The sequence below is a fragment of the Cataglyphis hispanica genome, chromosome 11, assembly GCF_021464435.1.
Source record: "Cataglyphis hispanica isolate Lineage 1 chromosome 11, ULB_Chis1_1.0, whole genome shotgun sequence".
NCBI lineage: Eukaryota > Metazoa > Arthropoda > Insecta > Hymenoptera > Formicidae > Cataglyphis > Cataglyphis hispanica.
The window spans coordinates 3,654,942-3,678,508 of NC_065964.1; the positions used below are offsets into that span (position 1 = coordinate 3,654,942).

A 23,567-nucleotide genomic window follows, 5' to 3' on the forward strand; every position below is an offset into this window, starting at 1 on the left:
GTCTCATCGTGGATGATTATCAATTATTCTGCGACTGTATGTACTTGTTAACAATTCTAATTAAAATTAAACAGCCGCGTACTTGTTGCTTAACGCTTGCCGTGCTGCGCGAAATTAAATATAAAAGTGCAATAAAATTTGTAACTTGATTGGAACTATTAATCAAAACGACGATTAAAATCATGTGATGCGGAAATGCATGGAATAAATAGTTAATAAAATGAAATTGTTAAATAACGGCACAAAAATTTCCAACACAATTGATAAAAGAAAATCCGAAAGAATTTTATTGAAAAAATTATGTCTGTTTTTAATTTAAAGATTAAGCTAAAAAATAATAGTCGTGCATATATTAATTTCATTATACATATGATATTAAATTACATAATTTCATTTTAATCAATTGCAATGCGTGCTCTAATTGGATTTAATAAATGGTGGCCAAAATAATTAGTGTTAGCTATCAAGTTTTATAGAGATCTAATTAACATTATCAGTAAATGCATATGGCACATATCTCATATACCATGTTAAATAATTACAATTAAAGCATGTTTCAATCATAATTCGAATAATACTTAATTAATCTTGCCACGATTATTGCTTCCTATTTCATTGATATCAAAGACATCAAATTCACCTTTAACAAATAATTAGAAATGAGACGTGAAATTGAAAATTATTATATAATAAAAAGAAGAGTAAAGAGTAAAGTAAAAATATTTTATTAAAAATAAAAAGAGTAAAAGTGTCTGTGTTAGGGATATCGAGCATAAATTAGTGCATATTAAAAATGAACTTCTTTTTCTCCAAAAAAAAAAAAAGGAATCTCTTCACAAATCTGTATCGTGGCAATTACGAAAGAAAGTGTGACTGTCAAAGTTAAAAGAACATTGTCGAATCACTTTCATCGTGGCTCGATACAAATAATTCGCGCACGATTCGCGAGAATCTCGAATGCCTTCATCGAGGGGATTACCTGTAATCGTACGGTCGTAAAAGTTTCGAATGTGCGTTAATCTAATTAGGGCATGCGCCACCTGAAAACCGTCGGACAGGTTTACGGGCGAATGCACGCGTGTTAATTAACCGCGCCTCCCTCTCACCCCGTCCCCCTCCCTCCTGAGTTACCTCAATTTGGCGTGAAGTAGATGGTGGGTTGCGGTTTCGTGTAGCGTGAAACTCTCATCAACCACCATGATTACCACTACAGAGCATGCTTTTCTCGTTCTCTTCCTGCATTGCAAACCGCCGTCCAAACGTCTAACGGCGCTGCCCTCTTCAAATTTCTGATTTTTTTTCGCTCTCATCTAAGCGTACGCCAAAATGTGCTAATAGCCTTAATAGCATGTTTTCATCGCAATTTCAAGGGTTAATCTATCAGGCTTTTAAAACAAGTATAAACTGCACTTGAAAGATTTTTTAAACCAATTTAGGATTTTGATTTTTTCATAATAAAAATATTGAAATATATTGATAATTTGTTAATTAAAAGCTAAGATTAAAAATAAAGAATATTGTGTACGAGTTGAGTTTTATAAATACAAATATACATCTCAATTAATATTTTAATTAATTAATTAAAAATAGTATAATAATGAATTTTGTATTAGTAGAATTTTTCATTTTTATCTTCTCTGTTTCTATATTTATTTTTTGACATAGCGACACGCCAGAACGTAGAAAAATGTATTATTCGTATTTCAGCTCATTTTTGCTTTTAATATGGATATAAATATGATCCAAAGCGTTTTGTCTTTGTCAAAAAATACATCTATCAAATATGATTTTATTATATTATATTCACGCCCGCCGTACCATGAACCTGCACTTTGACGTTAGTATGAAATTTTATCAACTCTATGTGTTAGTACGGCAAGATATGACAAACGCGACAGAATATTTTGTTGCTGATATTGTGAAAATTAATAATTTCATATTACATTTCCCGTCAGTAAATTCTCAAAAAAAATTTAAATGTTGATAAAATTTCGCACGCCTTCGAAATACACGTAAAATGATTCAGGAAATAAACTGAAATTTTTCATCGGCGTAAAAAAATGAATTTCTATACGTCAAATTGATGAAGTTATCTTATTCACTAAATATATTAGACCATAATCGACTAATCACGAGTTTAATTCTTATTATCAATGAGAAAAATACGAACTAAGATCGTTAAGAAGAAGACACAAAATAATGCTACAGTAGAGAGGATTTGTGAGATGGTAAGGGAATTTCCGACAGGCGCCGTTAATACACTTTACGCGCGTTTCTCTGATTCCTTGGCCCGAATGGACTCGACCTCGTTACTTTTTAAGAGGCGCCCCATCCTGTCGCGAGGTACAAAAGGGAAGAGATGCGAATTACAGAGAGACAACTAGAATTACTGAGATTCTAGAGCGTTGCTTCCACGCGTTGCAATAATTATATTGATCGAGGCAGGGGTGTTTCGAGTATCAGTAGAAATATATTTTGCTGTTTCCTGTGATTACTATGAATGCGCGAAATTTTATCATTGTTAGAAGAACTGCTGAGAGAGTGCGACGTAACACTCATCTCCATTTAGATGCAACAATAAGTCTATTGTGTTAGTTCATCCAATTATTTGCGCTTTTTATATTTATAATTAGATGAAATACATGTGTTTTAACGTGAAAAAAAAAAGAATTCTTTCTTTTCCATATATATTTAAAATTATTTAAGTTATTCAATAAAATGTGACACGCACATAATACTGCATAATTTAATATAATTTAATTATGTGTTCTTTTAATGTTGAAAATTTTTACGTAAAAATGTCAATGTAAAAAAAAAAAAGAAAACAACTGATTACACACACTGTGTGTGTGTGTGTGTGTGTAATAAAAACTCAATTCGGAATAATTTAATAAAATTTTGCATTAATGTATTATCATTGGATATAATAAAAATGGATTTGACATTTTCCAAAAATACCTCTCAAGGCAGGATATCTCTGGAATATATCTTTCAAGTCTATTTTCTGACAGTATATTCTTCTTGTTTCTCTCTTTCAGCATGTCTACTACAAGGCATGTGATAGCAACCATCGCTTCAACATCGTAACATCAAAATAAGTGACAATTCGCAGTGTTATAGTGTGTCAGCACTCTTGCCGCAAATGTGTACGTGTGTGTATACAATAATTCTGTATCTCCAACCGCGGAAAAGCTTGAAATCGCCAAACCGTACGTCACATTATAATATGGATAAGCAAGATATCGTAAGAAAAAATACAGAAGCAAAGCTGGTACATTCTCTGAATTTACGATATTGAATTAGCAATGCAGTCTTATTTTGTAGCTCTGTAGCTACAAATTCTGATTGGATACATCAACGAACATTGATTTATATGAACAAGTCGGTTATACAGAAATTTTATAGAAACATTCAAATTTTAAATGAAAATATCTTGATCAGCATAAAATGCTCACAGTTTATGCAAACGGGAATTTTGCCGAATAGAACGATGATTTATGCTGCTTTCATTGGTGAACCGTTTATATTTTTATATGCTTTTATATTAGTTTGCGTACAATGGCATTTAAAGTGCACTTGTGTATTCAAATATTAATGTATTCAAATAGTATATTCGTTATTATTATGCATCATTTCCAGATAAAAATAAATAGCGTTTAGAATTACATCATATATCTTATAAAAAAATTATATAATTCGTCCAAAGCAGAAAAAAGAAAGAGAAAGAATATGCATATAAGATTTTTTTTTTAATATTATAATTCATAATTTTGAGAAAAAATAGATATAAGTATGTTTCTGTTTGCTTACTCTATGCTATACAAAAACGAATTCGAATACACTAAGCGCACAAATATTAGTCAAATATTTGATCCTCGTTGCAGAACGATTCTTAAATATTTCATTAAAAAACTTGAATACATGTATATTTATAATTGCAATAAGTTTTACATATATTTCTTTTATATGTTCGTTAGATTTATAAATCAACAAATTTATAAATCAGGTCAATTTTGCTTTGCGATAAAAACTACGAGTTACAAAACAAATGTAGGATATACAATATACTCGTCATGTAAAAAATATTAAACACAAATAATAAAAATGAAATATTCATATCTCCGCAAACGTTATCTCGACAAGTTTACCTCCACAGATTTAAAATTATTCGAGACATTGTGTGTGTGTGTGTGTGTGTGTTATTCATAAAATATTCGCGATCTAATAAAATATGACTAATAAAGTTCATTAAACAATTTATCATGTGATAGAATTATTTTCTGAAACGTTCCACTTTTCCGGAAAAATTTATTAACCAAGTATAGTCGTTTGTTTATGGAAAATAATTGTATATATTCATAAGACTGTGAAATAAATAAAAATCAGCGATATCAACACTCAAACGAAATGTGTGTAAGAAGCAAATACAATTCTAACTAAATTTTATATTATTCTCTTTTCTTAGATTCATAAAATCGTAATACGCTTCTCTAAAGTATTATTTATGAAATCTATAAAAAAGGAGAAAGATGTCGCGATAAAGCTGGCGCGATTAATGGATCTTGTAACATCGTTTGTGACACATAAATCAAAGGCATAAATTTGCACGCTAAGTCCGAAAATGGCTCTTTACAAGAAAAACGAGAGACATACTTTATTGGACAGCTCGATATTCACGGATCGTTTTCATCGGTCGACAAAAATCCGAGTAAAAAGGCGTGCGCGCGACAATTTTGGACGCTCGCGGTCGTTTTAATTTCAATCTCCCCGGCCGAAAAATATCCTCGCGGATTTCCGCTCGGTCGAAATGACTCCTGTGCGTTTGCGAAAGGGGATGGGCTCTGTATTACTAGGGACGCTCGTGACGCGTTTTCGAGCAAAAAGAATTAAACGATAGGAGCGGGAAGATACTGGTGGCCGCGCTCGCGCGTAAATCCATTAAAACCCGTCTTTTGTTCCCGTGCTGACGAAAGGATTTATAGGCCGACAGCGGTGTCGGCGGTCGTGCCGTAACAAAGACAAATGGATCCGCGAATGAAGTAGAATGGTCAACTCGCCGCCTCAAATATAAAATTAGTTTGAACTTCACACGCTTCAACGAGAGAGCCGGCCGGTAGACGGCAAAACCGCCATTCACGTGGCAAAAAGGAGAAAAAAATATGATATAAATATTCGTCGACGCGGCCGCATTCGCTTTTGTGCGATCCTCCCGCGCGTCGCGTGAATCATTTATTATTCTCTTTTGATGTTATATAATACGGTATGCAGAGGAAGAGAAAGGGGAAACGAGGAGAGAGAGAGAGAGAGAGAGAGAGAGAGAGAGAAAAACCGACAAACTTTGACATACGTTCTTGATATAATTTGACGTTCCATTCCCGCGGAAAGACCCGAGCGACTTTTGTCTCACGCGTTTGATTTATGATATATGATAATTTTATTACACGAACAAAACGGGAAAATTGCGCGCATGCCGAAAGTGGCAAAAACAACTCACCGGGAGTTGGTGCTCGAAAAAGATTCGTGCGCGGCATAAACGCGAAACACAATAACTAACGTTAAACGCGTATCGGCAAACGAATTTTTTTACCTACGAAACTTACTTAAGCGGTGTTTTCGCGACGCAAAGCCATGCAATGCAAAATGTTATCACTACTGTTATAAAAAAAAGCAGTGACTGTGTTTAAAAATCTTAAAAAATTTAGATCATCTAAAAAATTTAAGAAAAAAACATGAAAAAATGACCCAAATTCTTTGCTTTTTTTCCCTTTCCGATCATTAAAACTATTTAATCACAGAAATATAATAATTTGTAATCACAGAAATATAATAATTCGTAATAAAATTATTAATTTAATATGAAACATATTTAAAAAAAATAATTGTAAATTATATCAAATCGTCAAAAATATTTTCGTGAATTAAGACACACCATGCACCCATATTTCAATACCTCGCACTTTTAGTTTTACAATTTCATTTCACGGCTCAGCATTTAATCTAGAAACTTTTCAATATGTGCGTATATATTTTATTCTATAGAAAATGAAACCACTTTAAAAGAGCAACGTCCATTAAGAGCAAGCATTTTTTGCACGTCCAACGCAATTAAACCGCGCATTATTCACGCAACGCGTTTCAATCTTCTTAAATAATGAATGGCGTTTAGCTTTCGTCGCCTCGAGGGAGGACTCGTTTCGAAAGTCAGACATTTCCGGTAGAATAAAAAATCGACGGCGCTTATGTTATCGCAGCAATTTTTTTCGCGCCGTGCATAGAGAGAAGACAAAGTACAGTACTTACCGCTGATCCATGTGCCGTTGAAGCTCTTGGGAGACAACGAACCGGAGAGCCATTCCTCCAGGGATATACCGGGTGCACCGTTTGTTCTTGACGAGGTGGAATTCGGGCTGCCGGTCAAGAGGATCGCCGCGGCGATCACCAGGGCCAACACGATTATGAAAACGATGCCGCAGAGCAGCAAACGCCACCGATATCGCTGCTTATTTTTCGTCATGAGATCCTGCAAAGATAATACCCATAAAACAATTAGTAAAATTAAAATAATAATTATGTATTATACAATAGTATAAATATATTTTTATTATTTTTAATTCGAGAAAATTGTATATCATATACAAGCAATGAAAAAAATATTAATATTCCTAAAACTTAGAAAATAATATAATATAAATAATATACGAATTTATATCGTAATATAAATTTGATAAAAATAATTATAATGAATTTATGCGACCAATGTACATATATGCTTGCGTGATCAGCATCGAAAAATTATAGAAATGAAAATAATATTAAAAATTCGAAATTAGAAATAATGTTGAAAATTATTTCGCGATCCACTAAAATTGCTGAGGATTTAGGTTCATTGATTGCATGAATTTATTATAATTAATTCACTTTACTTATCAACTATGTTTTATTTATATTTGTTTGTCCGATGTTCTAATTAAAATGTTACATATGTATTGTATCATCGGAGAATAAAGTGCATATTCTCTGGAAAATTTTTGTAATATTGTCGCGTATTTTGTTTTCGCGCTTATATAATCGATATAATTGATATCTCTCAATATCGAGTTTATCATTCATATCCACTTGTACAAGTTCCAATATATGGCTTATACATATATGCGTGCGTTTATACAAAAATAAAATGTTTTTCTAAAAGATTAGTATTCCCAATTCATTAAAAATTATACTTTTTTTGCAAATAATATCCAATCTATACATGTCTACATAATAAAATCTGCTCCAAATAAAGAAAATAATTTCGATGTTGTGGATGTAAATAAATTGCAGATTACTTACAGTTTAGTTCGTATCTCAAAACTAGAGATTCAAAATTAAATTATAATCCCAGTTTACTTAATAATAAAATTCAAATACGCGATTTCATAATCTCGCAACGAATCAGCCTTGAGTGATCGAACGTGTCGGTCAGAATTTCGCACATTCGGCGAAAAGCCACCTTCTCGCTTTAAAATAATGTTCTCGAACGCACACCCAGCGAGAAATGCCGCGCGATCGCGATATGAGAAATAGTCGGGAAGGGAATGCGAGAAGAAGTGGAGCGGGCAGGCTCTCTCTGTGTAATCCAGTCTTATCGAAAATTGAATTTCGTATTTCCAGAAAAATAAAATAAAAGCTAGTACTGTGCGGCGGCGGCGGCGGCGGCGGGGGGGCATGCTATCCCATATTTATAAATCTTCTTTATCAAAATTAAATTTGATCGGTACGGACCGCCGGACGTTATCGAACCAAGGCGCCGACGTCGCGACCTAACTTCATTTATCACGGACCCGTCGATGACCGAAACGGCCGCGGCGATCCTGACCGAGAGAATTGACCGCAAGAGTAATCAAGAGAGAGAGAGAGAGAGAGATATATATATATAGTATACACATATCAAGTGTAAAACTGTACGTAAAAGCAATATAAGAAAAAAACAATGACAATTCGATGCCTGGAAATTTGTTAAAAAAATATCAACATTTTTAATTATAATTATTATACAACAAAACGAATATTTAAAGATATATTAAAGATTTACAATGTATATTATATGTAACACGCGATATAATGCATTTTGGACAGAATTTTAAGTGATCGAAAAATCTGCTATTAACGAATATATGCATCTCCGAAATGCCGTATCTTTCATATGATCGATATCAGCCCAATGCACCAGACGATATTTCCTTCATCCGATATATTTTTTTCTTCCGATTTCAACTCACAAGTGCGCACGTCGTGATTTATGAGCGAGCGCCTTGACGGCACCGGATACGCTTTTCCTATATAGAATGGGAAAACGATTTACGGTTCAGCGTTTAGCTCACTGTCGCGTTAAAGAACGCGCCCTTTCCATTTATTATGCGTCGATGAAATGTGGCACCGTCGACGAGAACCTATCGGAAGCGATGTGATGGAACCTCAATGAAAACGAGTCGTCCAAAGCGTAAGCTGAATTTTAACGAAGTGTGTACGTGTGCATGTGTGTGTTGAAAATTAATGGAAATTAAATTTTCCAATTACTAAGCTCAAATATTGGTTAATTCTTAATTACTAAATTAAACATAGACAATCCTCAATTAATTATTAAATAAAAATATTAGATAATTTTTAAATTAATTAATTTTTATTTATTAATTGTGATTAAAATTTAATTCCCATTAAGTACCTCGGAAAATCAAGCTTCAAATAAAAATTTGTATTACATTTTATTTATATTAATAAAATATGAAAATATATAACCGCAGCTTCTAGAGCGACATTTTTCATTTGCGCTCATATCGCAAAATTTATATATGATATATTTTCTCGATATTTTCGATTTCTCGTATTGCTATTAATATTTACACATGTGTGTAAAGCTGCGGCCGCAAGCGCTGACGATGGCGCTATTATATGAAAAAAGTAGTACTCGATTTTCCGATAATGTTCTTACAATGCAACGTTTTGGCATCGCACAGCGAATTTCCACAGTTTATCTTCGGATACGCTGTTGAATCGCGCAAGAATAATTAATCGATTCTCGTACGTATATACGATGTAGTATTCCGCGCGATTACAATGGCTCATCGAGTTTTAAGATATTCCTGTCACTATATATAGCAATTACTATTCGCTAATGAAAGGAGTAATAGAAAAATTGAATAAAAAGTATATATATATATATATATATATATATATATATATATATTAATTTAATTTATTTTATTAATTTATTATGAAATATATATAATTAAAATATATATATATATATATATATATATCTAGAGAAAATAATGCAGGATTTCTTTTACAAATGTAATGTTGATTGTTTTTCCATAGAAAATATCTGATTGTTATGTTGCGTCTTTAATATTTTTAAGTCTGATAATTTTTCTTTTTAATCTCTAAATAAGTGTAAATAATTTTAGTGTAATAATTTTATGTACTTTATATATATTTCTGTACACATTATGTATTCCAACTTCCAACCAAAAGTTTTCCGAAATTAATCCATATAATATAATAAAGATGTTAAAAATGTCTTTTGTCTCTCATAATGAACTTCTTCCCCTCGCTTGCATGTATCGGAATACTAATTTTACGCCTCCTTCTCGAAAAGCACATCGCTCGTCGTGAGAAGTTTCGTTAATAGAACGGCTGTATTAATAAATCCGCGATTCTTTTCAATCAGCATTCGACGAGGTTCTCACGCCATTCATTACTGGAGAAATGAATCCGCCACGAACGCCGTATTCTAATTAGTTAAGTTCTTACAATTGCGCCGCCGCCCCCCGTTATTTTTGTTATCACAGTCGCGTTCTTGGCCCAATCAAAAAAGTAACCGAGTCGATTATCCTCCCCTTCGCATCCGTCGTCACCATTCCGTTGTCTGAATGCAGTTTGAATGTCGCACACACCCCCGGTAATGGTATTACGTGCAAATTGCCGCAATATCGAACGCTTTTACTTCCACAAACGTGATCTCTAGAGAGGGACCTCGTTCGCCTCCCCTATCTACCTCGCGCGTTTCCCTGTATATCGCACTCCTTCAAGGAACTCGAATCGCCAATTAAGAGACTCAAACTTCTCTCTTTGCGTATTCCTTGTGAATTCTGATTACCTATCTCTCGCATGTTCCTCGCGAAAATTAGTTATAAGAGTAGAATTTTGCGAGCTTCAGAAGATAAGTACACAGGTCAAATTGTCGCAAGTAATAGAGAAAATAATTATATCAAGAATTATATTTAATCTAAAGATTTCATCTTTCGATATTTCACATCGTGATATTGTCGCAAATTTATTTTTCACTTTTATTATAATAGAATAAGATTTAAAAAATCATTACGACTTTATGTGATTTTAATGTGATCAGATGATTTATAAATTAAAAGATTTTAATATTAAAATTTTTGCACGAGAATAATGGTATTATGGTAAAATCGATCTTGAAAGTCTATGAGTTTTCAATATCCGCTGTGGTTAACATTTCGTTCCTCCTACCTTTGGCACAATCTTGCCGCAATATCAGCAATGGAAGTCATAAACTAGTTTGAGTGGAGGTGAATTTTTCCTTTTGCTAAGTCGGCGTACATTCTGCAGAACAGTGTTTCTCAAATTAAAGACATTCACAAATTTGTTCTAGATATTATCCTGAATAACTTTTCTCTTTTAGCATTTTAATCTAATCGTGTAGTTATTATTAATAAGACAAAATATGTGAATAGCACAATTTGTGCGTCGCAATATTAGACTATATTCTTTCAATTTACGAGATATAATAATAACACATAATTGAAAAAGTTGACAACTAGTAATTCTCTGTCACACTCTTTAAAAAGAAACTGATAGAAATAATTAAAAGTTACTGAAAAATAATAATTAATATTTTCTCATGTTTTTTACATTAAAAAAAAAAAAAAAACACGGATCAAAGAAAAACAGTTCAGAAAATAATTGACGAAACAAATATGCAATTTTATTTTGTACAAAACAATTTTTATTCGTTAGAAATAAATAAATTATTCTTATATAAAATATGGAAAAAATTATTTTTATACATAAATTATTGTAAAATTTTATATATAAATGATGTATAAATATAAATGCGTGCCGATATATAAATGTGCATAAATATCCTCTTTCGTTCATCGCGGTGTGAGTGAGAACTACTGCAGAATTTACTGTCTTCGGACGTGTATGACGGGGCACGTGGCGCTGCGGAATCACGCTCATACTTTATCTCGAGAATATTGATTTCCGCGGTGGTGTTGCGTGAGCCACGTCGATGGCTGGTGGCGAGCAAAAGGAGCTAAAAAATTTAACGGATGTGATGGAAGCTGGCCTGGCGAGACGCCAAGCATAGCATCTCGCGCTTTGAGGATCCATAATTTGTAACTCAGCCATCAACGTGGCGTATTGTTATCGAGAGTAGTACCCCTCTATCCGCGACGTGCTCGAAACCGATTGTAAATATCGGCTACCATATCGAAATTCTGCCCGCTCTGTAAAAAGAAATGCGCATATCGAAAGCTGACACATTTCGTTGACGTATGTATAGTGGTTCAGTCTCTATTTTTGCGACTGGAGACCCGAGCCGAGGGCAAATTGAGATGCACGGTTGCATTGATATATCGAGGTTGTGGTGCTCGCGGACACCTTAGAGCTCGTAAAATCTGAAAAATCTTCTATTTTAAATAATATTTAATTTTTTTTTATAATTGTTATAATTTTATATCTCTAAAAGAAATATCAAAAAAATTAACAAAAAATTAATTTTAAAAATTACAAAAATATGCATCTCCTTAACTCATTATTTAATTTAAATATAAATCGTTTTTTGCCAAAAACGATTTAATTTTTGAAATTTTTAAAATTAAATTAAACCAAATAAAAATATAAATTAAAAAAATCAAGAATTGAGAGAAACGTCAAATAGATAAAAACACATTTTTTTGAAACTGATTTTTGTCACAAATACTGCAACTATATATAGGATGTAAAATTTACTCAGAATCGTATTATAGACAGCTTAATTCTGCAGTAAAAGGGGAGTCTCGATGTTGAACGATTTTGTGGATTATATTCCGCATAAATATACAATACAATTCCAAATACATATTCGGCTGATGATTTGCTCGCATAGCAGTATAGCTCTGTACCTCGGAAATTAAGGTATTTGCTGCAATCACACGTCGCCCGTCAACGATATCCGCCAAATGACAGTAAATCTCATTGAATCCTATTCAACGGGGAATAAGCGATGCCGCGCACAAAATTTAGGAGATATGACATTAATGCCTCGTACATTGATTAACGTTGCACTAACCACGCACTTCACAATTTGATTGTCATCTCTGACATATTATATGTACTGTCTAAAAACAATAATTTTCGGTAAATATGACCTCAATATAAATTTATTTTATCTTATGCCTCTTTTTTGCTCTTTTCCTTTTACGTTTATAATCCGAAAAATTCTATTCTATATCTTTATATTTCCATTCTATATCTTTATATTTCCACATTTATTTGTTCTAACTTAATTTATTGCAAATTTCTCTTTTTCTGCCTCTTTTTTCTAATTAAAATTTTAATTATTTATTATTTTAACTATTTAACAAGAATTTCTTAAATAATCCGACAAAAATATTATTTTTTAATATAAAAGAGAAAATTAATCTATTTTCTTTTATTCTATTACTCTCTGTTTCCCTTTCTATCTCTCGTATTCTAGTAATTTTCCCTCATGATTTTCTCTTCCATTTTCTTACATCTCTTTCTCAGAATTCATCTTTTAAGTGCCTCGCCAGAAACTTGCAACTTCTTTACGATGCTGAACTCACTCATTTACCTCGCGAGAAGTTTAATGAGACTTACAGACCGAAATGGCACTCGAGCGTTTTATGACTCGCCGGAAAAGACAATTCCTCTTTGAAGAAAAGAAAAGAAAAGAAAAAAAAAAAAATACGTGAAATTCGCGCCGATTGTGTAACGGATGATGTATTTACGATGTGCTTACACGGCGCGAAGTTGTTGCACGAATTCCAAGCCACCGTGGATACGTTTATCGACGGTACGCGGTCCTTCGAACTTTGCGTGCATGCAACAACTTTTGCATTAAAAGATGAAAATGAAGCAGTTAACCACGCGCGAGTTATTTCAGTCGTTTGAATGTGTTAACTTGTTTCAGAAAAAGTGATTTCCGCGACGCTCAAATCTAGCATATTGGCGAAAAATATTTTAACAATATAGTTTTGATAAAAAAAAAGTTTGTATCTTTTTTAATTATCCAAAAAATCCTGAAAGCTATGATGATTATATTAAATATTTAATAGAAGGGTTAAAGCACTTTTGCAGAAAAGTTTAAATGGAACAGCAACATCCGCTGTCTCTTAAATCTCTTCTCGAAAATAAAAGTTTTTAAAGTTCTAATATATATTTAAACTTCTCGTGAGTAGTCTGATAATAAATTAATTTCGCAAATTAAAGTATTGTACCAGCTTATTAAAAGCGCACCGGCTCTGTAAATGGGAAAAATAAATCCTGTCGTTATCTCTGAATGGTCTTCAGTCCTTAATGATCCTCGCAAGAGGTACGGAACAAAATATAAGATTTAAGCGCACTGGCAAATATTTCTGCAAAATTTATTCCACGTTAAGAAGCTTTAAGACACGAGCGAACGTAATTTTATCTTTTTTCAAGAGATTTACCGGTTGCACGAAACGAGTCAATAACTTCTCTATGTAAGCTTTTATCGTAAAAACATCGCATCTCTGTTCACGGTTAAACTCTTTTCTTTAGTGAAATAAAAAGGGGAAAAAATACTATAACTTAAAATGTATTTGTCCGATCGTAAAGCATTATCAAAGCATTGATCCCGGAAAAACAAAAAATTTTGATGACTTATATAACGTACAAGCCAAAAACTTGTAGTTTGCTTTTTAAATTTGTTATGTGATTCGCGGAAACTCAATAAAAACGTGTTTTATAAAAAGATATATAATGCTGTTTATAAAAGAGAATGCAGCATGAGAATAAAATATTGAGCGAAAATTATAAGATCAATTTAAAGATAACATTACTAAACTTTTACTAAATGTAATTAATTTTTTTTGTTTTTTAATGTACTAGAAATAATCTATCTAAATCAATAATATAATTTTGATAAAACACAAATAATAATGTAATTATTTTAATATAATAATCTAAGGAAATATAAATATTCCTCATAAAAAAGTTAAAATTTTGAGAAAATTTTTGCAATGCATATTTAAAAAAAATAAACACACAATCATATTTTATAATAAAAATATTTGTGTGAAAATGTAAAAACTCGAGACAAATTATACTTTTATTAATATATTAGAAAAAAAAAGATGGCACTATAAAAATTTTTATTCATTTCAAAGAATCAATAAAAATCTCTCGCTTTTCCTTTCTCTGTATATTATTTAAATATTAAAAGTTAAAAACAATCTTCCTAAATAGAGACAATTTAGCTTATAAGTTTCGCAACGGAATTGATAATAAATCGAAGTCTTATATTGTAAAAATAGTTGCACTGATAAAGTAAAGTTTCACAATTCGGAAGAGAATTGGACTGTCTCTGACAATCATTGCTATTCTCTATCAGTCTCGTGACACACACACAATGCATTAAGAATCACATTCTCCACAGCGATTTTCAGCGGAAGTGCCATCGTGGAGCGACAGGATAATTTGTCGTTGCATCTCGGCGCGAATAAAAGGAAAGAACGAAAGAAAAGTTACAGATGGCATTCGGCATAGACAAATTTTCGCCGTCACATTTCACGACCGTCTTCTTATTTTGACAAACGGCACACGCCACGTTAGAAAGAGAAGCGCGTAATCCGAGTTAATTAGACCGCCATTACTGTAAATAATTCGCGTTAAATATCGCGCACACCATACCCTTCTTCTTTAGCCGCAATAAGTCGACCGAACGACGATATTCCCTTGCGGACACCATAGTCCCACTAAATCCCGATAAATCCGACCGGTTCTCCATCGGTACGTTTCTCCCCCGCAAATCGATGAGAGCGACGAGATATACGAGCTGATTTACATAGCCGTCCGATGTAACTCGCCTTTTTGCCGAGGCGGATTACGCGCTCAATTAATGTTTAATAGGGTCTGAGTTTATGGCGAGAAAAGTAGCTGCTTTTTAAATGCTGCTGATTTGTTCCCCGCATTTCAAAGTATCAATCCGCATCCCAGATGATAATTCACGATTCGTATAACATTCGTCAAGTATTGCAATTATCGTTTATATGATTTACTTCGTCATTTTTCTTATTATATCAACGCAAGAAATCAGCATGCGCAAGAAAAGGCTTTAATGATGTGGAACATAGATATTTTTTGCATTATAAGTAATAAAAATGAAGCAATTTTGTGTCCAATTAAACTCTAAAAATAAGTGACTGATAAAAAAATATTTCTCAATTAATCGATATCCTGCTCGATGTTATGTGAGACGTTCAGTGTTATTATTAAATCGTCTACCTTTTATCAGAAATACATTTTTCAAAATATTTTTTTATTTATAACTCTGTATATGTTGACTCAAGTAGTATTCTTGAGCCAAAATATTATTTTATTTTTGTTTCAAGATAAAACGTGCAAACTGCAAACGGGTCAGAACAAACCACACAGATTTTTCTAAGCTGCCTAAGGCCAAAGAAAAACTAAATGTAATAGTGTACGCATACGCTTTCTTTAAGATAAAGATTTTATAATGCTGCAGCATATCCAATATTCTCCAAAATAAAATCAAAATACATTTAAAACCCTTATAATAAAATTCTGTTATCGTGCACAATTGAGGATTATAAATTTATGAAATCTGCGTACTATTATATCAATGTAATTCAATAATCGAAAAATGTTATAAAAAAAACTTTATTTAATATTATATTTTCATAATTTTTTACATTTTAAAAAATAAATATTTGAAAATGAAAATTTTTTTTACGTCTTTCAAGATATTTTTCAAAATATTTTTTAAATTAACGAAATCTCTAAAACATTGTTAGTTTAATTATTTTATAATTATTAATATAATTTATAGTTTTTAATTAATTTATAATTATTAATTAATTATATATAAATCAAAAATTTATAAAATTAATTAAAATTTATTAAAATTAATAATATATCTTTATTTTCCGATCGTGTATCTTGATTTCATTAAATATTATCGATAAAGGCAACGATAAAGACGGATAAAAATATTAATTAATGAAAAGTAAAAAAAGTATCATAAAACATCGACATAAATGTCCGCGAGAGTGATTTATGAACAGATGTTTGTGATTTTGTATTTCTCATAACCTTCGACGACATTCAATTACCGGCCAAACTGCCCAGATCGTGTCAGGGAGCCACGAGCGAAATAAAACTTATATACTTTAAGGGGGATCCAAGTCGCGGAGAAGTAATTTAGTGTACCTGACAGACGCTATAATCCCGTAACGAAATACACAAGGAAAATAGAGGGGAATCCTCGAAACACACGATCGGCATAAAATGCTCTGGGCTCCGGGCTACATATGTCGGAATACACACACACACACACACACACACACACATATACGCGCGCGTACGTGATGTTGAGTACTGACAGAAAACTGATTGTGGCCTAGAAAGCACCCGAATCGGACGAGTCACCAAACGACTCTGGCGACGGGAATAATTTCCCGCGTATGCGTAGCAACGTTGTTTCACGCACGGATAACAGCGAGAGAAATCCCAAGTAAAATTTCGTACTCAAACAATGAACATTTCTGGCTTGACATATTTTCTCGCCACTAAAAATCAACTCTAAATTTCATCGCAAATTACGCTACGCGTTAATCCTTCCTCAAACATACAAATAAAGTCGGAAAATAAATATATAAAATGATTGATCTCTCGCGAAATAAACGATGAGTTTGCTTAACGTGAAAGCAAAAGAAATAATTTCCGATTCGACGCGAATAAAATAAAATTCATCCGCGCTATCATTATGTCTAACGGCCTTAATCAGCGATGGTTGTTACGCAATTGTGCAAACTACAGGACATCGAACTGGCGCGTTTCTGAAAGTATACAGTATGTCGAAAAGAAAAAGAGGAAATCTCATCCATAGTCAGAGCTTATCCCGAACGAATCACGGATGAACCGACTTTCGTATGCAGCTTCGCATTCTTGTGAATCGCAAACAGCAAAATTGAGTCGACTTCGCACAAGATTGAAGATATTTTTTATCGCGTTCCCGATATACACGTTCTTGAAATATTATATCCGCCGAAGAAATCTTTGTGCAATCCTCCAATTACACGATCGCCGATTGCAAACTCTATCGAAACCTGTTTCAGGAATTATCAATTTTTTCTCGTGAAGATAGAAAGAAATAAAAAAGTAGTTGAAATATAATTATTAAAAAATTTAATTAAAAATATGCATAATAATGCGATGTAACGTTACCAAAAGTTGCATTAAAAATATATCTTAAATTAATATAAATTAAATATAAATAATATAAGGCACTACAACGCAACGAAAAAAATCGCTGTCAACTATAAACGTATTATAAACGCAAATAAAATTAATTAACAAAGTTCGCCGCGAGTAATTTTATTTTCTCGTTAATGAAATCCGCGATATGTTTACGCGGGTGAGAATTGTAATCAGCATAACTAATTAGTCGTCGACGCATTTGCACTTGAAATCAGCGAAAGCGAAAAGAGATCATCGTGAAAAAGGAGGATAACGAAAAGGACTCGCGGAAGGAACGAAGCTGCGCACCTAAGGTAAATAACCAGGTCGTCATTTGTATCCGCCATTATCGTAGCTGCAGGTACTTCCGGCGAATACGTAACATTAAGCATGTCCAGGTGCACGCCGGCGAATTAATCAGTGATGGATAATGAATTTTCGGTGCCCGGAGTTGATCTATTTTTCAGGACCGATAAGTACTTTCGTGATAAAGCGAAAACGTAATAAATTCATAATATATTCTCCGATATAGTTACGGGGGAATGGTCATTTTCCGATATTGCTTCAGTTTCACATAAATTTCTTTCCGATAAAATAAAAAAAATCACGAAATCTTTTACGTTTTGTTTTTTTACTATACTCTGGTCAAGAAAAAATAAAATTTTTTAATTATGCCTTAAAATAAAATTATATCGTACATAAATATTTATTATTGTATATCTAAATAAATATTTAATAAATAAACAATACATATATTAACTAGTCTTTCAAAAATTTAGATTTTAACAACAAGAAACCGATCGCCAAGTTAACATGAAATTTTCCATACGTCTTCAAGGTTCGAAAGCATGGAAAAGTCAACCTCTGTGTTCGTTCCTGAGACGCTTGTAGCTTCGTTAGTGTTGGCCGCTAAATACGTGGGATCCAATTTGGATCCGCCCCAAAATTCAATAGAGTCATGGTGTATATGCGCCTCCCTGTTACATGAGACCGGCATCTCTGTGGTATCCAATTTCTGAGCCGCCTTGAAAGAGTATCGTGCACTTTCGCGATATTATCCACGGTACGTCTCTCTTTCCCCCCTTCCCCCCTATCCCCATCTCTCTTCACCGAAGGATCACAAGCAATCCAGTAAATCCGCTATCGTATTCTTGGGCTACTCGAACGAATTAAAAGCCATTGCGCGGAGCGTAAGATGGCGAACTGGATAAGGTATTATCTAATTGCACCGTTCGTTGGCCCGCTAAAGACGCCGCCGATGTAATTGATGATCAATAAAGATAACGTATCTACGCGATATTAACCTGCGTTGCAGTAGCGTGTTATTGCTGCGTAAGGGTTATCGTTACGAAGTAATACCCCATAAGCGATATGCAGGATAAATGGATTGAAACATCGAAGATGATATAGATTTAAATCTCCGAAGAGAGAGTATTTCGCAGAAAAAAAATTTTTAATATTCTAGGATTTCAGTAAGAAAGTAAATCGACTCGTTAGTTAAGAATTACATCAGTCAATAATAAAAATATCTCGTTAATTTTTATTAATAAAATATAATGCAAAGTAAAAGCTGCAAAACGTTTTCTTTTTATAATAAATAATTTTTAAATAATATTTACGCATATAAAAAAAAAATGTTCCCTCTTTTTAATATTTATAAAACTCTTCCAATTTTTATAAGTTTTTACAAGTTTTACAAAGTTGCATTATGACATATATATATATGTAAGAATATTTTCTAAATTGTTAAAATCCTTGAAAATTTGTATAGTACTTAAAACAGCATTTTTACGTGCCAGATGCCAACGTTCTTACGCAATTTAACGTACATCAAATTATCAGACGTCTCAGATTTATTTCGGATTCGACTCTCAATCTGGATTCGAATTGGATTCCGCTTTTTCTAAAGGAGATCCTGAATGCAATCTTCCTATCCGCGATATTATCCGAGACGGAAGCAACCGACTGCGAAAGGCGGTCAATAAAAATAAATCGACTGCTTTATTCTTGCGGCACTAAACAAATTAGGAGAAATATCCGTGCCATGAGAGAATTACTTTTTCAAAGAAAGGCTCGTTAATCTTTTCACTGTGTGAAATGAGTTTCGCGACGTGTTCGCTCGAAGATTTTCGATAACTTTTTTTTTTTACTCTTATTCTTTTTGACTTTTACTTTTGTACGTCTATTCTCCTGCCTTTTCAATTCCGCCGAAACGCTTTTCCCCGTCAAAGTGCACTCATTTACCTTTTTCCGATCAAATTTTATCGGCGAGCTTTACACCCGAAGGTTTTCCTCACAAATTTACAAACACAATGTCGGTATCCGATTTTATCAAAAAAAGAAAAAGACCATTATTTCCAAATTCCTAGTTTCTTCTCTATCAAAATTTCTTACTGTACAAAGATAACAAATGTGATGGAACAAATTGACATCGTGATTCATGTAACTTTATTTTACAATTGCCGAATTATCCGTATTAATTTTTTATATTAAATATTCTTTTAAAATACAGGAAAAAATCGACACAAGAATTATGAAAAATTGTTATATACATATTTCTTGTTTTATTATTTCCCTTTTTTTTCTACGCTCATTATCATAGTCCACACATTTTCACTATATTAAATTATAACACACTTAAACATATAGTGTAAAAATTTAAAGTATATTTTAATATAACTTATGTCACAATATTTATCTGTACGCAGTGAGCATTCTCCTCATTAGTCTTTGATTAAATATGTCACGTATTCCGAGATGCAAGTGCACGAACTTCTCTAATCTCTTTGGTAGTTTGTTCGTGTTGCTTTGACAGAATGAAAGTTCAGCGGTTACGTGGGCGGCGAGCAACATCAAATGTTGCAAGTTTGTAGTACTCGCGCGGTATGCATCATATATTTATATCATTGACAATTAAAGGGTATTAAACTAAACTTGCGTACTATATTAAAAAAAAAAATAAATAAATAACTTACAAAATCGCATATCAGTTTTACAAAATAATTTTTGATTAAACTACATTAAATTGCAATAATTTTTATTTTTTTATAAAAATTTAGGAATAAATAATAGAATATAATTGTAATTAATTTATGGAATATAATTGTAATTAATTGTTAAAAAATTTTTGTCGCATTATCATCATATTTATATATCACATGTCCCAAATTCTAAAATATATTTGTAATTCAATTTTGTCGCTATAAAAAATTCTTGTCATTCGCATTAAAAAATTATACAAGTAATTACACAAAAACATTGATAATCTGCTCCTCGAGGTCTCGTAATCTCGATCGCGATTGTCGGAACAATATATATCACGCGTCAACTTGCTCGCCGGTAAATAGTGCGCTTCGATTTGTCGTAACAAATCCCACGGGGCATAAATCCTTATTAGAGTGGCACTCGGCTAATTGTGCGCCTACTCTGCCATGCAGGAGGGTATGCGTGGTGCATACAGGAAGCAGTATCGTTGGTTTCATTACAGGCGCGCTAACGAGTGGCCGTAAAGTCCACAATGGGAATTCATGGCAACTGAATCACGCGTGATCTTATCGTTCGTCTTTCTTCAGGCAAAAAGAAACTTGCAACACCCATCGCGTACATTTTTCATTTATATTTTCTCGCTACAATGTTACTGCATTTTATATCATCGATAATATGCTCGACTCAATTAGCTAAACATGGATCTTGCATCATTAAAAAGGATGTTGGAATTTAATAAAGTTACATTTAAATTATATTTAAAAGTTATACACTACAAAATTTCTAATTTGTTTTTCAAATAAATAAAATATTTCTTGAAAAAATTTACATTTTATGCACTCACAGTGTTTTTATCATCAAACATTTAATTATTATTCTAAATTTCTATTTTCACGAGAAAAACGAAATAAAATCGCGAATTTTATGACACGGAACGAAAGTACATGGTGTTTAAACCGAGTGTTCAAAGGTACAAAGGGGTGGCACCAGCGATCTCTCTGTCGTAAATTTGATTTACGGCCAAGAGGCTCAACCTTCCGTCTCGCCGTATAATAAGCGGCAGGATGAAAGTATACGAGGACAATCCCCTCGGGAAGATATACGCGACGTAGCGTCGAATCTCTCCTTTCCACCTTAGCGCGTGCCATTGCGAAGAGCCATATGGGAAAATATAGTAGATTAAAAGCATCTTATATCGAACGTTACAACGCATCGAGAAAGCCTCGAGATGGGAAAACGCGAATGTGATATCTGCTTTGTGAAATTAAGCGCATTATAAAGTGTGTTGTAAAGTTTATATAGCTTCTAAAATAAATAGCTTGATGCAAGAACCATGTAATCCAAAACACTGTTAACTAACTTTTAGGAAAAGAGTCTATAATTATAAAACAAGTATTATATCCCTCTCATGTTAGGTATATCATTATATATTTTATAAAAATAATCAAAAATATCTTATATACATATATGTATATATTTTTTTATCGTGTGGATTTATTAAAAATTATTTAAAATATTTATCAGCATTTTTTTTTTTTTAATTAAACATATTCTTTGTAAAGCAAGAAAAAAATTTAATATAAAAAAATCTAAGATTTTTATAAGTTTATGCAAATTAATAATACATATTTGAGTTTATAGCTTTGTATATAGCTTATGAAAAAAATATTTTGGTAATGTCCCCTTTCCCCTGCTCCCCCTCCCCCTTCCCTCATTACAAATTAAGGGATCAATCACGTTTGATTTACGACGGAAAATCCCAATTTTCCGCGCTACGTAAAAAAAAAGTATACGACGTTTATAATAAGTGGTGAGAATATGATGGTAATCTTTCCTTTCCAGAGTATGATTTCACATACGCTAGTAGGGAGCTTCATATACTGGATTAAAAGCTTCATATTGAAAATCTTATCGCGCGACACAAAATGCCAGGAGTATTCATAAGTTTCGAAAAAGAAGCACCTTATACGAGCATCGCGCGGACGCGTCTGGAGATCGAAATTCGCGATATGCGAGATGCTGTCGTATGAAAGATAAAGTCTGACATTGCGATTCGTATGTCGACTGCATCGTCGATGCGGTCGCGATTGAATTTGAAACATGAAACTATATAATATTAAATAATTATGCGACAGCGTGCGCCCGCAGATTTTAATAAGCACAAATTTTAATAAAAATTTTTTTTATCCGCTTGTATTCAAATCTTTTTCACATTGCTAGTGTGTATATGTCCTTTATATTTTTATTATAATTATTACTATCCTAGCAAAGTAAAAATGTTAGTTGTGTTTTTTAACAATTAAAAAAACGTATTAAATAAAAATATTATATAATATAAAAATCGAATAAAAATTAAATTAAATTATAAAAGTTACTAAAATTAAAAAATAAAATTTTATAAATTTAATATAAATTTAATATAAATACAAATTGCTCGATCTAAATACAATTCAAATGCAGAATTGTACTGAAAATATGTCTCCGAAAAAATCTACATATCTACAGAAATACTCCAAAAATATGATCTAAATATAAATATGCAAATTATTTTACGCGGTCGAATATCTTTTTATATCAATACATACTCTATTCATTTTTCTATATGCAGGTATAAATATACCTGATTTATACAAAATTTGTGTCAAAGTTGCGTTTATCTCTTGAGACGAACTTGGATTAAAGTATGTAAAATGTTAAAGCGCTGAGATTTGCACAAGGAAACTTTTCAAGAATCGCTAAGCGCGAAGTTTAATCTATCGTCGCATGTAACTTCGTCGAATGTAACACGACGAGAAAAAGTCAAAATACATTTAAAGTTTGTAAACAGTGACACATTTAATCGTAACATAATTAATTCAGATTCCTCGTCGCAAAGCTCATTAATGTACTCTAAACGTACCTGTGAATCTAATATTCATCGCAATCGAGATGTTATAACACTGCGGAGACACTCGCGACATTGTCCGCTGCCTGTTGGAGCGTCGTCACACGAATGACAAGACCGTTTGTCACGTACAAGGTCGTTGTCATTGAGCACTACTACGCTATATATTTACATAACGAGCACC

The 23,567-nt window shown here is 32.6% G+C and overlaps 1 protein-coding gene across 17 annotated transcripts in view; it reads right to left on the reverse strand.

The window, feature by feature from the left end:
- LOC126852729 (venom dipeptidyl peptidase 4-like) overlaps positions 1-23,567 on the reverse strand; it is a 313,446-nt gene that overhangs the window by 110,414 nt on the left and 179,465 nt on the right. For 16 of the 17 annotated variants that reach the window (XM_050597830.1, XM_050597828.1, XM_050597827.1 and 13 more), the window contains one exon: positions 6,301-6,520. In XM_050597830.1, coding sequence (XP_050453787.1) covers positions 6,301-6,520 — 220 coding nt within the window. Of the gene's footprint in view, positions 1-6,300; positions 6,521-23,398; positions 23,489-23,567 lie in introns of those variants that run through there. The other variant, XM_050597844.1, reaches the window with a different exon arrangement.